Below are 13,036 nucleotides of genomic sequence, written 5' to 3' on the forward strand. Positions count from 1 at the left end.
TTCAACTTAAGAATATAGGTTAATTTATTACCAGATCAGTAAAAACATATAAGTCAGAGTTATTTTTGTTCATTTTTGTTTTCCTGCAAGACAGGATCTCACATAGTCCATGCTGGCCTCCAACTTGCCATGTACCAAAAGATGCCCTTGAACTTCATCAGATCCTCCTGCCCAACCTCTCTAGGACTTAGGTAATAGGCATGCATCAGTATACACAACTTAACATGTTTCTGGGGATGGTTATGTGACGAGTCTGCTCTACCAACTGTAATATATCCCCAACTGAAAAGCATAGAGATGCAACACATGTAAAGGATAGACATAACAGGGTTGTATGCTGTTCACCAGAATTCAGATGGGACTGCCTGAGCACAAAATGGAATACATCTATCAAATGTAAACATTTCTCATATGTTAAACAAGTATATGCTGCAATATGCAATAACGAGAGCAGAGACCAAAGCACTGGCATGCTTGACATGGATCATACTGGCCCTGAATAGGTTCATATTAACTAAGAACGGGAACGACATTTATGGAGCATTAAGATACTGTAATGCAAGACTTGAAAATTCTTATAAATAAGAGTCATTGACAGTGAGACAGGTTAACTCTTGGCAACACCCAGCTTGCCTCAAAGAAGATGATGAACATCAAAGAACTTCCTTATGGACATAGCTTAAAATGTGGCAAACTAGCCACTGGGGAAAATGTCCTCACTTCTACCAAAGATAGAGTTCTGCCTAAAAGTGTGCAAGCTTGGATGCAGGCAGAGTCGACAGCCAAACTCTGCCAAGACAGAGTAAGCAAGTCTTCAATAGTTCCTGCCTCACAAATATGTCTGTTAGATATATTGGGCAAGAAGGATGAAGATGATGCTCCAATGTTACAGAGTTTGGATGACTGATTAGGCAACAAACTATCTCTGTCTTCTTCTCATTTGGGAAGCTGCTAACCTGCACTCCCTGTATACTCGGGTAATTAATTTTATTCCTTCTCAATTCTCTAATGGGATTTAAGACCAGATAGTTTAGTTTTATAATTAAGCTTAGCTGTTTAGGGGTTAAGATGTTTTTAGGACTAGATATATGTTTTAAGTTGATTATGATGAGATATGGTAGATACTGATTTACATTCAGAATTTTAGATGCACTAAGATAGGAAAGATGTTTTCTTCAAGTCTGCCAAATACAAAGAGGCAAAACACTAAGAATGTAACATTTATATAATTCCTGACTGTTTCATGGTTCTTCTTGCTGTAGGTAGTTTACTGTATAGATGTGTAATAATTTGAATGTGTATGTTTTAAAAATGCAATGCCCCCCCCCCCGCAAAAAAAATAAAGATAAAGAATTTAAAAATTCTTATGACTAGCCAGGCAGGGTGGTAGGTGCCTAACCCCAGCACTTAGTGAAGCAGAGGTAGGGGGGTCTCTGTGAGTTCAAGGCCAGCCTGGTCTACCAAGTGACTCCAGGACTGCCAAGGCTACACAGAGAATCTCTACCTCAAAAAAACAAACAAACAATTTATGAAAAAGTTGAGAATAAAAGCATGATGGAGGAGGTTAGGACAGCTTTTTACTGTTAAGGATTCACAATTTTACTATGTTTACTGTGTTTCATTTATAATGCTGACACCACAACTAGTAAACAGAGTAAATAAGGTAACTTAAAATATTTACATAATGCTAATCAGAGTATAGAATTCAAAAAATACAAGGCTCACCTTGAATTTGCATATGGGTTAACTCAAACTCTATTCTGTAAGACAAACATGTAGTACACACTAACTATTTTAACACTTCTCTTACCTGTTTATCAAAGTTTGGGAATTCCTTTTGTAACTTCAACACAATACTTTCCTGCTTCTCCCAATTGGTGCTAGCTTCTGCAGACTCTTTTGATTCTTCTCCCTGCGAGGCAGGAAGGAGGGGAAGAGGGAATGAGGGAAGCAAGTAAGATCAAACCTTCTCTATTATTCCTCTGTATTATCTAGCAATTGGGCTGCTATATTTCTCTTCTCTTTTCTTCTCTTCCCTCACTCCCTCTCATTCCCTTCTCTTCCCTTCCTCCCTCTCTCTCAGGGTTTTTTGAGACAAAGTTTCTGTGCATAGCCTTGGCTGTCCTAGAACTCACTTTATAGACCAGTCTGGCCTTGAACTCACGGCGATCTGCCTGCCTCTGCCTCCCAAGTGCTGGGAATAAAGGCACGTGCCACTGCCTTGCTTACATTTCTCTTTTACTAGCCAAAGAAGAAATAAGGAATTGTGATTGTTACTCTCTAGCACAGAAGGGACATGACACACATGGAAATCAAGTCCTTTAGAAATATGGGGCATAAAACATGAATGTTTGTACCTCACCTGCACAAGGTGCTGGGTTAAGTCACCAACACTATAAAAACAAACTATGAGCACTGGCAACAAAAGGAAGAAAACTGAATGCATTTCCTAATGGAAAGTGATGCAATGGGCTAGAATACAGTGAGCTCCACAGGCTCCAAGTCTCTATTCAGAAGCATCATAAGTAGTAGAATTTTGACCAGAAAGAAAACATTATCTGGAGAAAACAGTTACAAACCTTCAGAAATGTAACTGGTACCTACAGCATCACTTAGCATTCATGACCCTGAGCTAATCATTACCTGAGAAACAGACAAAATTAATGGGATATTAAGGAACATTGCATTCCATGAGGACACTGAATCCTCCAGAACAGACACTTTAAAGATTACAAAAGGACCCGGGTGTGTGGCACATATCTTTAATCCCAGCACTTGGGAGGCAGAGGTAGGCAGAATTCTGTGAGTTCAGGGCAGCCTGGTCTACAGAGTGAGTTGCAGGGCAGCCAAGGCTACACAAAGAAACCCAGCCTTGAAAAACAAAAAATCACAGATGAGAAAAAAACAGCCAAGTTGCAGGGCAAAATAAACAGGTATTTTCCACAATACATATTCCTAAACCTCAGTCATATCAAGAGGGCATGTGTTTCTGTGGGTACATGTGTGAGTGCAATGCTTTGTAAGCCATGTTTTTAGGTTTCTACTGTCTATTTGGTCAGTTGGCTGAGTTTAGCTTCCTAGGGTTGTCCAGGCCCATGCTCTAACAACTCACACAACAGTTCTTCAATCAATATTTATAGTACTATGGGAAGTTGCTTATGACCACATGGTTTATAGAACATTTGCTTGAATACTAGAACCATATAGTACCATAACAGAAATAAACTACAACAGTATAGACCACTTAGCTGAAAAAGAGAAAACTGACACAGCTGGACTTTCATGTCTGGTACCCACACATTCTGCATAGCCTATTTTTTGGGGGGGGGGGTTATTTTTATTTGATGAGAATGGTGGTTTTACACCTGCATGTATGCACTACATGCATACAGTTTCAATGCCTACTGAGTCAGAAGAGAGCATTCTATCCCCTGGGACTGGAGTTAAAGAGTCAGAATTCTGGGCTAGAGAGATGGCTCAGAGGTTGAGAGTACTGTCTGCTCTTCCAAAGGCCCTGAGTTCAATTCCCAGCAACCACATGATAGTTCATAACTATCTATAATGAGATCTGGTGCCCCCTTCTAGCCTGCAGGTATACATGCAAGCTAGACACAGCATATATAATAAATAGATAAATAAATAAATAAATAAATAAATCTTTAAAAAAAAAAAAAAAGGAGGGGTCACAATTCCATGACAAGAATTGAACCCAGGTCCTCTAGAAGAACAACCAGTGCTCTTTAATTCTGAGCCATGTCACTAGCCCCACACGCAACATCCTCTAAGTTTGATATAGCAATTCAAATTTAACTTACACGATCCACTCGTGGCTTTTTTAAAGACTGATCATCATTAAATTCATCCTCCTCATATGCCTCAGAAGAAGAAGATAATTTTCTTTTCCTGGGTCCACCACCTTTTAAAAGAGACAAGCTCACACTCAGATTTTCTACAGAAGTAACAAGAATCAATTCAAACTATACTTACTGTCCTTACTGTATGGCTATGGCGGCCCAGACAAGGGCCATCATTCTTTCTTCTACAGCTACATGAGATTAAAGGAAAAGACTTTGCAATCTTTCCAAAGGTAAGCCATTCGTATACTGCATTTAAAAAATATTACATAACTGATGCTAAAAATATTATCTCTTCTGTCTGACATGTAATTCTTGACAATACTACTGAGACTACGGTTCTCACCAATGACTGACTGTTCAGAAGTATAGTCATCAAGCATAAGCTATCAGAACAGCATCACTGATACCATTAAAAAAGTACCTGCTGTAGCCGGGCGGTGGTGGCGCACACCTTTAAACGCAGCACTTGGGAGGCAGAGGCAGGCGGATCACTTTGAGTTTGAGGCCAGCCTGGTCTACAAAGTGAGTCCAGGACAGTCAAGGCTACACAGAGAGACCCTATCTCGGGGAGGAAAAAAAAAAAAGCGCCTGCTGTATTAGGATTTATTCAAGGCCTTTTATAAACTACTTCTTCACTTACTCTCCACAACAATCCTACAAAAGGGCAATATCTTTATCAGAAGGTATCAAGATACAGAGTAAGCTGTTCAATGTTTTTAAAGTGCACTTACTCAATGTGAATACATGCATGGCAGCTTTGGAGTTCTAAATTTAAAGCTTCTCAAAGTGATGGTTCCTAGGGAAAACTGAATCCTGGTTTTCTATAGACTAACAATCATGTTAGTATGAATACGTATGTGTCGTCCTGGTTCATTTCGTAATACATCCCCTACTATATACCCAATTAATTTTCAGCATCTACTTTTTCCCCCTCTTTTTTGGTTTTGAGACAGAGTTTTTGTTCTGGAATTCTTTTTGCAGACCAGGCTGGCCTTGAAATCAGAGACCCGCCTGCCTCTGCCTCCTGAGTGCTAGGAAAGGTGTGAGCCACAATGCCCGGCAAGGGCATCTAATTTTGCTTTGTTTTTTTGTTTTTTTAGCCAGGGTTTCTCTGTGTTGCCTTGGCTGTCCTGGACTTACTTTATAGACCAGGCTGGCCTCGAGCTCACAGCGATCCACCTGCCTCTGCCTCCCGAGTGCTGGGATTACAGGCGTGTGCCACCACGCCCGGCAGGCATCTAATTTTGAAAGGGGGAAAAAGATCTCCATCATTACACATTTGGTTGATCGATTTTTTTTGGGAGGGGGGGGATTCAAGACAGGATTTCTCTGTGCAACAGCCCTGGCTGTCCTGGACTCACTTTGTAGACCAGGCTGTCTTCAAATTTAGAGATCTGCCTGCCTCTGCCTCCTGAATGCTGGGATTACAGGTGAGTTGAGTCACCACACTCGGCTCTTGGTTGGTAGAGTTAAGTGAGCACTGATGGTAATATTTTACTCATAAAAGAGTTTCAATCTAGGCAGTTTCTGTTATGTAACATGCAGAAGGCTAATTTTTAACTAAAGAGAAGATATAACTTGTTGGGGGTTGGCACATTCAAATGCTAAATTCCTGGCCCCTAAGATTTGATTGCAGCCCAAACAGCACATTTTTTTTTCTGTTTCTCAAGTAAGGTTTCCCTGTGTAGCCTTGGCTGTCCTAGACTCACTTTATAGACCAGGCTAGACTCGAATTCACCTAGAGTACTGGCATCAAAGGTGTGTGCCACCATGCCCTACAGACATTCTCGTGGACATCAAGTGATTTTATGTGAACTTTGCTCGCCAATATTCTGTAACTGTAAATAAAGTTGCTAACAGCCTGTGGCTGGCCAGAAGAGAAGTATGCAGAGCTTAGGCTCCTGGGCTTGAGGTCAGGGGACCACCAGGGGCATGGTTGGGGGAAGGGGTGGTACAAGAGGAAGAAAGAAGACAGAGGAAGGAGCTTACTATTGGATGGGATGGACTGGGAGCATGTGGCCAAGAAAAAGTTTGCCCTGAGGACAGACTGATGGAGCAGAAGCCACCTCAGTCATCAGACTGGCAAGTGATGAGCATTTATGTGGCTTTTAAAAATAATAGAAATAGAGCTGGGCGTAGTGGCGCATGTCTTTAATCCTAGCACTCGGGAGGCGGAGGCAGAGGCAGGCAGATTGCTGTGAGTTTGAGGCCAGGCTGGTATACAAAGCAAGTCCAGGACAGCCAAGGCTACACAGAGAAATCCTGTCTTGAATAACCTAAATAAATAAATAAATAAATAAATAAATAAATAAATCTTAAATGTCCAAAATAATGTTCTATCTTAAAGACATATGATATACGGAAGATCAGCTTATTTTCAGCACAGATAAAGCTGTCCGCTTTACTACAAACAAAAATGTCTGATATCACTGCCTTGTTCATGCCAATATTTAGAAGACAAAGTTACTTAAATTACAAGAAAGTCCCAATTTCTTGTTTCCCTATAATTTGTAATTTAACATGTGACATGTGAGAACCAGGCAAAGTTAAAGGAACCAACCTTGATTAGGGTTCAATGTGACTGTAGCCTTCACCAAGGCCAGGAGTGGGCACATCAGTTTTCTTTATAAATCTTCAGTACCTAAACTAGCAGATGCTACTAGTTTAATAATAATAATAACAATCATTATTATTATTATTAATAAAAATACTTGTTAAACTAAGAGATGTTGTTTAAAACAAAAAGAAAAAGACTAGTGTTTACAACTCAAAGGTTACTCTACAACCTGTTTTCAATGGAAGAATTAAAGAATATGAAAGTAAAAAAGAAAATATATAAAATTTCCAAGGCCATCATGCCACCCTTGCATTAAACAAGAAAACAGTCAATCTGCTCCTGTAGCATTTCTCTGCCTAGATGATCTAAGAGCTACAGCATGTACCAATCTTCACAGTGAAACAGCATCAGCTTTATCAATTCTTCACAATTATTTAGACCACGCACTACAAAGGAGACCAAGATCCAGAAGAGTTGGGCAGGACTGCCCAGGCCACTGAAGTGGATACAAAAATATCCTCAGCATACTGTGCACATGGAACACACACAATACTGATCCCTTCTCAAAACTAGAGGAAGTTAAAGGCATACAAGTATTTAATGAAGAGGAAATGATATCATACTAAGAATCCATTACAATGAGGCTGGAGAGATGGCTCAGAGATTAAAAGCACTAGCTGCTCTTCCAAAGGTCCTGAGTTCAATTCCCAGCAACCACATGGTGGCTCACAACCATCTATAATGAGATCTGATGCACTCTTCTGGCAAGCAGGCAGAATACTGTACACGTAAAAAATAAATAAATCTTGAAAAAAAAAGAATCCACTACAGACAATCCAGTGAGGAGGAAAATGAGGCACACTCCTAAAAGAACATACTATAACCCAGGCATGGTGGTACATGCCTTTAATCCCAGAACTTGGGAGGCAGAGGTAGGCAGATCTCCATAAGCTCAAGGACAGCCTGGCCTAGAAAGCAAGTCTAGGACAGTCAGGACTGTTATACAGGCTCAGGTTTCTAGGCCCATAAACAAAATGACTATGCAATCAGAAAAGAGAGTTTAGTAAACATGACTTCCAAAGGTTTGAATTATGAACTCTGATGTAAAGGGGGGGGGGGGTTGGGAAGGAGTCACCAAAAAGCTGTGTGACTTTACTTCACCTTCCTAAACTGATTTCTTCACCCAGAAACTGAAGCTACTGATACTTCACAAAGCTGGGAGTAACTGGTAAACAAATATTAACAGATGGTATTTGTGATAAGTACTTAAGGCTAAAGAAAGCATACCTGCATCACCAAACATCAGCAAGGCAGCAGCAATGGCTCCATCCATGGTGCTTGTTGATTCAATCAACTAACAAGGAAAAAAGATTGATGTCTGAAAATAAACACCTGAAGAACTATTTCACAAAGACCTCATTAAGTAAGAACAAACATAGGAAGCATCATCTAGGTAAGGGAATGTGTGATCAGTGTTTAAGCCCTTAGGTAAATTTTGGGAGCTTACACATGTTACTGAAAATTCAAACATAAGTTATCTTTAAAAAAAACAAAACAAAACAAAACAAAATAACAAGAGCAAGCTGGGCATGGTGGCACACGCCCTTAATCCCAGCACAAGGGAGGGTCAGAGGCAGACAGATTGATGTGAGTTCAAAGGCTGCCTGGTCTACAAAATGAGTCCAGGACAGCCAAGGCTATACAGTAAAATCCTGTTTCAAAATAAAAAAACAACATGGGGGCTGGAGAAATGGTTCAGCGGTTAAGAGCACTGGATGGTCTTCCAGAGGTCCTGAGTTCAATTCCCAGCATACACACAGCGGCTCACAATTGTCTGTAGCTGCAGTTCCAGGGGACCCAAAACACTCACACAGACATACATGTAGGCAAAACACCAATGAAAGATAAAATAAATAAATTATTAAAAGATAAAAAACAAACAAACAAAAAGAAAAGAAAAAAAAAATAAGAGCAAGAAATCCCTGTCCTCCCAAGATGGTTTCTTGGTATGTAACAGCCCTGGCTATCCTAGAACTCACTTTGTAGATCCTCAAATTCAGAGTCTGCCTCCTCCTCCCAAGTGCTGGGACTAAAGGTATATGCCCCTCACTACCTTCCAGCTCACAAATCCACTTGACTTTTCATTAGTTTAACCTGACAGGTGCAGCATCACACAAGTTCTGTATAAAAGTTGCTTTAGAATTTGGCTTGAACATGCCACTGTTTCCACAGTCTGAGTTATGTTTCCTCAGAATACTCTGGTTTTGTTCAGTTTACATCCAGGAGCCACTCTGCTGTTTTCTCTTTGCTTTATACACATAGGCTCATCCCTTGCCTGAGTAGAATTCAGTTTCATCACCAGCATAGATACCTTCAATTTTAAGAGCACTATATTCCCTTTGGTTCTCAGGAACTCACTTCTAGCCAGCAAAAATGCCTTGCAGCATTGCCTTCCAAACACACCTGCCTTTTAGAGGTCCTGCTCCCAGCAGGCCTCCACAGGAGGCAAGATATCTTTTTTGAAATAGCTATGTAATACACGTACGACACGGAATTCAGGAGAGATTTTTTTTATCATTACAGCTGCAAATAATTGCCATAAAAGCTATAATAACCAGAATAATCTAAATAGGTAAGTGGGCACACAGTTTGCCAAACAAACTGTCTGACCTAAGTTGAGAGCAGCTGTTGCTTTTGCAGGACTCAGACTTAATCACCAGCACTCACACGACAGTTTACAATTGACCCAATTGACCATGAATCCAGTTCAAGGGGACCTGGCACCCTCTTCTGGTCTCTACCAGCACCAGGCATGTAAGTAATGCACATGCACACATGGAAGCAAAACATGCATACACATAAACTGAAAGAAAAAAGTCTTGAAAAAATAAGTGGAATGAAGAACAATTTTTAAAAAGGTAAAACCTTTAGGAGATCACTGTCACTTCTTTGTGGGAAAAGCTCCTTCAATGTCTGAAGCTTAGCATCTTTAAGATCTTCCAATTCTGAAAGGTCATCCAGTTCTGAAATATCGTTTCTTTGTGTAACAGAAGGAATGTCACGGGACTCTTCATCTTCAGATGGCTCTGAACTACAAATATTATCACATGGGAAACCACAATTTTAATGCAACCCACTAATGCTTTGTCATGATACAGAGAATGTTAATAGGAATATTAAATGTAATCAATACTTCTCAAAGGAAAAGAACTTTTACTATTTCAACATTATACAAGAACACACTGAAAAAACTTCTCAGATTATTTTGACCAAAAAGTAAAAAAGAGAATTCCTTGTCTTGCATTGATATATCTACACACATTTTTCAATTTCCCACTTTATCTTTCTTAAGCTTTTGTCCATGTTCAGCATGCTAGATGATGCTGATCATCTGCCTCTTAGGCAGTATGAAACCTACACACTGACACAAAGAGACAAAATATTTCTTTGAATAGCTAGGTGATTAGGACCTCAGAGATAAAAGTCACAGAGAGCCTACTTGGCTATCAGAGAAAAAAACATTTCACCAAACAAAGTGTGTATTCAACAAGAGGGTTTATACTATAATAACCAATTTTATTCTTGTTCTACTCTGCTATGATTGACATCTAGAGCAAATTTAATTCACTTATTCCCCAAGCAAACTCATTGTCAGCTTTTGGTTTTCTAAGAGGAGAACACAACCAGGCGCGGTGGCACTTGGGAGGCAGAGGCAAGTGGAGCACTGTGGAGGCCTGCCAGGTCCACAAAGCAAGGCCAGGACAGGCAACTCTACAGAGAAATTCTGTCTTGGGGGGTGGGGGTGGGGGGAAGAACACACACACATGCATGTAACCTAAAACTAGAACACACACTTTCTCTTTCACCTTTACTTTTTTGTTTGCTTGCTTGCGTTCTTGTTTTTTGTTGTTGTTGTTGTTTGTTTGTTTGTTTTTGGGTTTCAAGACAGGGTTTCTTTATGTAGCCTTGGCTGTCCTGGACTCACTGTGTAGACCAGGCTAGCCTCAAACTCACAGAGATCCACCTGCCTCTGCCTCCCAGGGGATTGAAGTCATGTGCCACCACCACTCGGCTCACTTTTACTTTGTATTTTTTATCTCTTTTTCTTCAGAGATAGAGTAAGTTAGTATTAATTGTCAACTTGACAAAAATCTAGAGTCACCTGAGAGGTGGGGGCCTCTGGAGATATCTGTGAAGAATTATCTTGGTCATGTTAACTGATGCAGGAAGACCCTCATTAATTATGGGTAGGATCATTTCCTGTGCAAGGGATCCTTGACTGTGTAAGATGAGAAAGCAAGCTGAGCATAAGTAAACACACACTGCTTATCAGGGAAAGAAACTAAGACATAGGCTCTCATCTCACCTGGGCTGGCCTTGAACCTGCTATGTAACTAAGGATGGCAAGAATTACAGAATAAAAATGGACATGAGTGCTACCCTATCTTGAATCTCTCCGGTCTGTTTAATCATTGCAAAGGTAAAAATGGTAATTCATCAAGGAAACCCAGCTCAGGCCAGAAAAAATAAAGAGGAAAAACTGAGACAAATGGATACCATGTGCTTCCTATAACAGGGCATGATTAAGGGCACAATATCATTTCTTTAGTATCCCTTCCCCTAACTACATTTAATCATAAAGAAAAAGCAGAACATTGAAATTTAGACATATCCTAAGAAAAGCTGACCTTTTACCTTTACATATATATAGTCATAATGAAAATCCTGCTGAGATACACTTCATAGTAAATGAAACTAAAGAGACATGACAAAAATAAGTATGCAAGTACAGCACAATTGCTAGTTATTTGAGGCCAGCCTGGACTACAGAGTGAGAAAATAATAATACCTGTCTCTGGAAACAATTACTCTAAAATCTCATTCGCTTCATGGCCCAAGGGCTGACTGCTAGCACTCCAGTTGCTAACTGCTTACATACCCATACAACATAAGCAACTTAACCCTGATGAGAACATCTAGACTTATTAAGGACATTGCTTACTTAGTTCAGGTGATTGCTTTCCATGCAGGATTTTCTTGCAGAAGATATTAGTACCTCAACTTAAACTTCAAGACACATTGCTTATTTACAAATCAGAATTTTGAGTGGCAATATGGTACTATGCTTACTATTTGTTAAATTGTTTATTAAAGGATAAAGGTAGGCAGGTGCAGTGGCGCACATCTGTAATCCCAGCACTTGGGAGGCAGAGGCAGGCATCTCCATGAGTTCCAGGCCAGTCTGGTCTAGTAAACGAGTGTTGGACACTCAAGGCTATGGCAGAAAAAAACAAGATAAAACAAGGCTTGCAGGCTGGGCATGGTGGCGCACGCCTTTAATCCCAGCACTCGGGAGGCAGAGGCAGGCGGATCGCTGTGAGTTCGAGGCCAGCCTGGTCTACAAAGTGAGTCCAGGACAGTCAAGGACAGTCCTGGACAGTGAGTCCAGGACAGAGAAACCCTGTCTCAAAAAACAAAACAAAACAAGAAAACAAAAAACAAAAAAACAAGGCTTGCAACCTGACAGAACATTTGTCCAACATGTGCCAAGGTCCTGAATCTGATCCCCAACACCAAATAAAGACAGACAGACAGTTGCAATAGGTAGGTAAGTAGGTAGATAGAGCGATACTCTGTGGGCTCTTGTATTTGGATACACAACCTAGACTTCTCAGACCTTGAATATCACAAGTTAACTACCTTACTGCCATCTCTATTCAGATGCCCAATAGTTTTTTTTCTCTCTTTTTCTGTTTTTGAAACAGGGTTTCTCTGTGTAACAGCCCTGGCTGTCATGGCCTTAATTTGTAGACCAGGCTGACCTCCAACTCAGAGATACACCTGCCTCTGCCTCCCAAGTGCTAGGATTAAAGGTATACGCTACCAGGCCTGGCTCCCATAGTTTTGATACTAGACACATATGACTGAATTGCTGAATTTCATTCTAAAGCTATTTCTCCATCACAACAAAGTCTTTTCTTGGTAAAAGGTAATTTCATCCTGTCATTTGCAGCTAAAAGTGGTGGGGTGAGTCTTTCTTCTCAACCCACATGAAATCAATGAACAAATTCTCACTGTTCTACTTTCAGAGAATGTCTAGAATTTGAGCATTTTTACTTGCACAATACTGGCTGCATGTGAATCTCCAGTATCTTTTACTGAAGGGTAATCATAGCATCTATGGCTCTACTATTATTGCATGCCAGGACTATCTAAGATCATTTTACCTCTACTCACTATTCTCTATGGACTTCCCATTTCATCCAGAATAGGTGGAACATTGCCATAATCCTAGAATTCAGGGGGTTAAAGCAGATGTCTGCAAGTTAGAAACCAGTCTTAACTACACAGACCAAACTAGTCACAGTATGACACCTGTCTCAAAACAAAACACAAAAGCAAGAAACGCCAAAGGACTATGGCCCTAACATAAAGAGCTACCTCTACCCAGTACTTTATATTGAGATCTTCACTGCATGACCCACCCTCCCACCCTCCTACAAACACAAGGCAATTATCACCTCAGGGCCAATAAACATGTTATTCCCTCAGGTCTTTGCTCAGCATCATCTTCTCAATAAAGCCTTTCTTTGAAAGCCATATTAAGGTCGAGAGCCCTTAT

The 13,036-nt window shown here is 40.4% G+C and overlaps 1 protein-coding gene across 3 annotated transcripts in view; it reads right to left on the reverse strand.

Moving 5' to 3' along the window:
• SMARCAD1 (SNF2 related chromatin remodeling ATPase with DExD box 1) overlaps positions 1-13,036 on the reverse strand; it is a 62,942-nt gene that overhangs the window by 35,741 nt on the left and 14,165 nt on the right. For all 3 annotated transcript variants that reach the window (XM_084785472.1, XM_084785470.1, XM_084785471.1), the window contains exons 4-7: positions 9,340-9,505; positions 7,702-7,768; positions 3,816-3,916; positions 1,811-1,912 (exon numbers count right to left, since the gene is read on the reverse strand). In XM_084785472.1, the coding sequence (XP_084641598.1) occupies positions 1,811-1,912; positions 3,816-3,916; positions 7,702-7,768; positions 9,340-9,505 (436 nt within the window). The remainder of the gene's footprint in view (positions 1-1,810; positions 1,913-3,815; positions 3,917-7,701; positions 7,769-9,339; positions 9,506-13,036) is intronic.

Source organism: Acomys minous (genome assembly GCF_964271855.1).
Source record: "Acomys minous genome assembly, chromosome: 6".
Lineage (NCBI taxonomy): Eukaryota > Metazoa > Chordata > Mammalia > Rodentia > Muridae > Acomys > Acomys minous.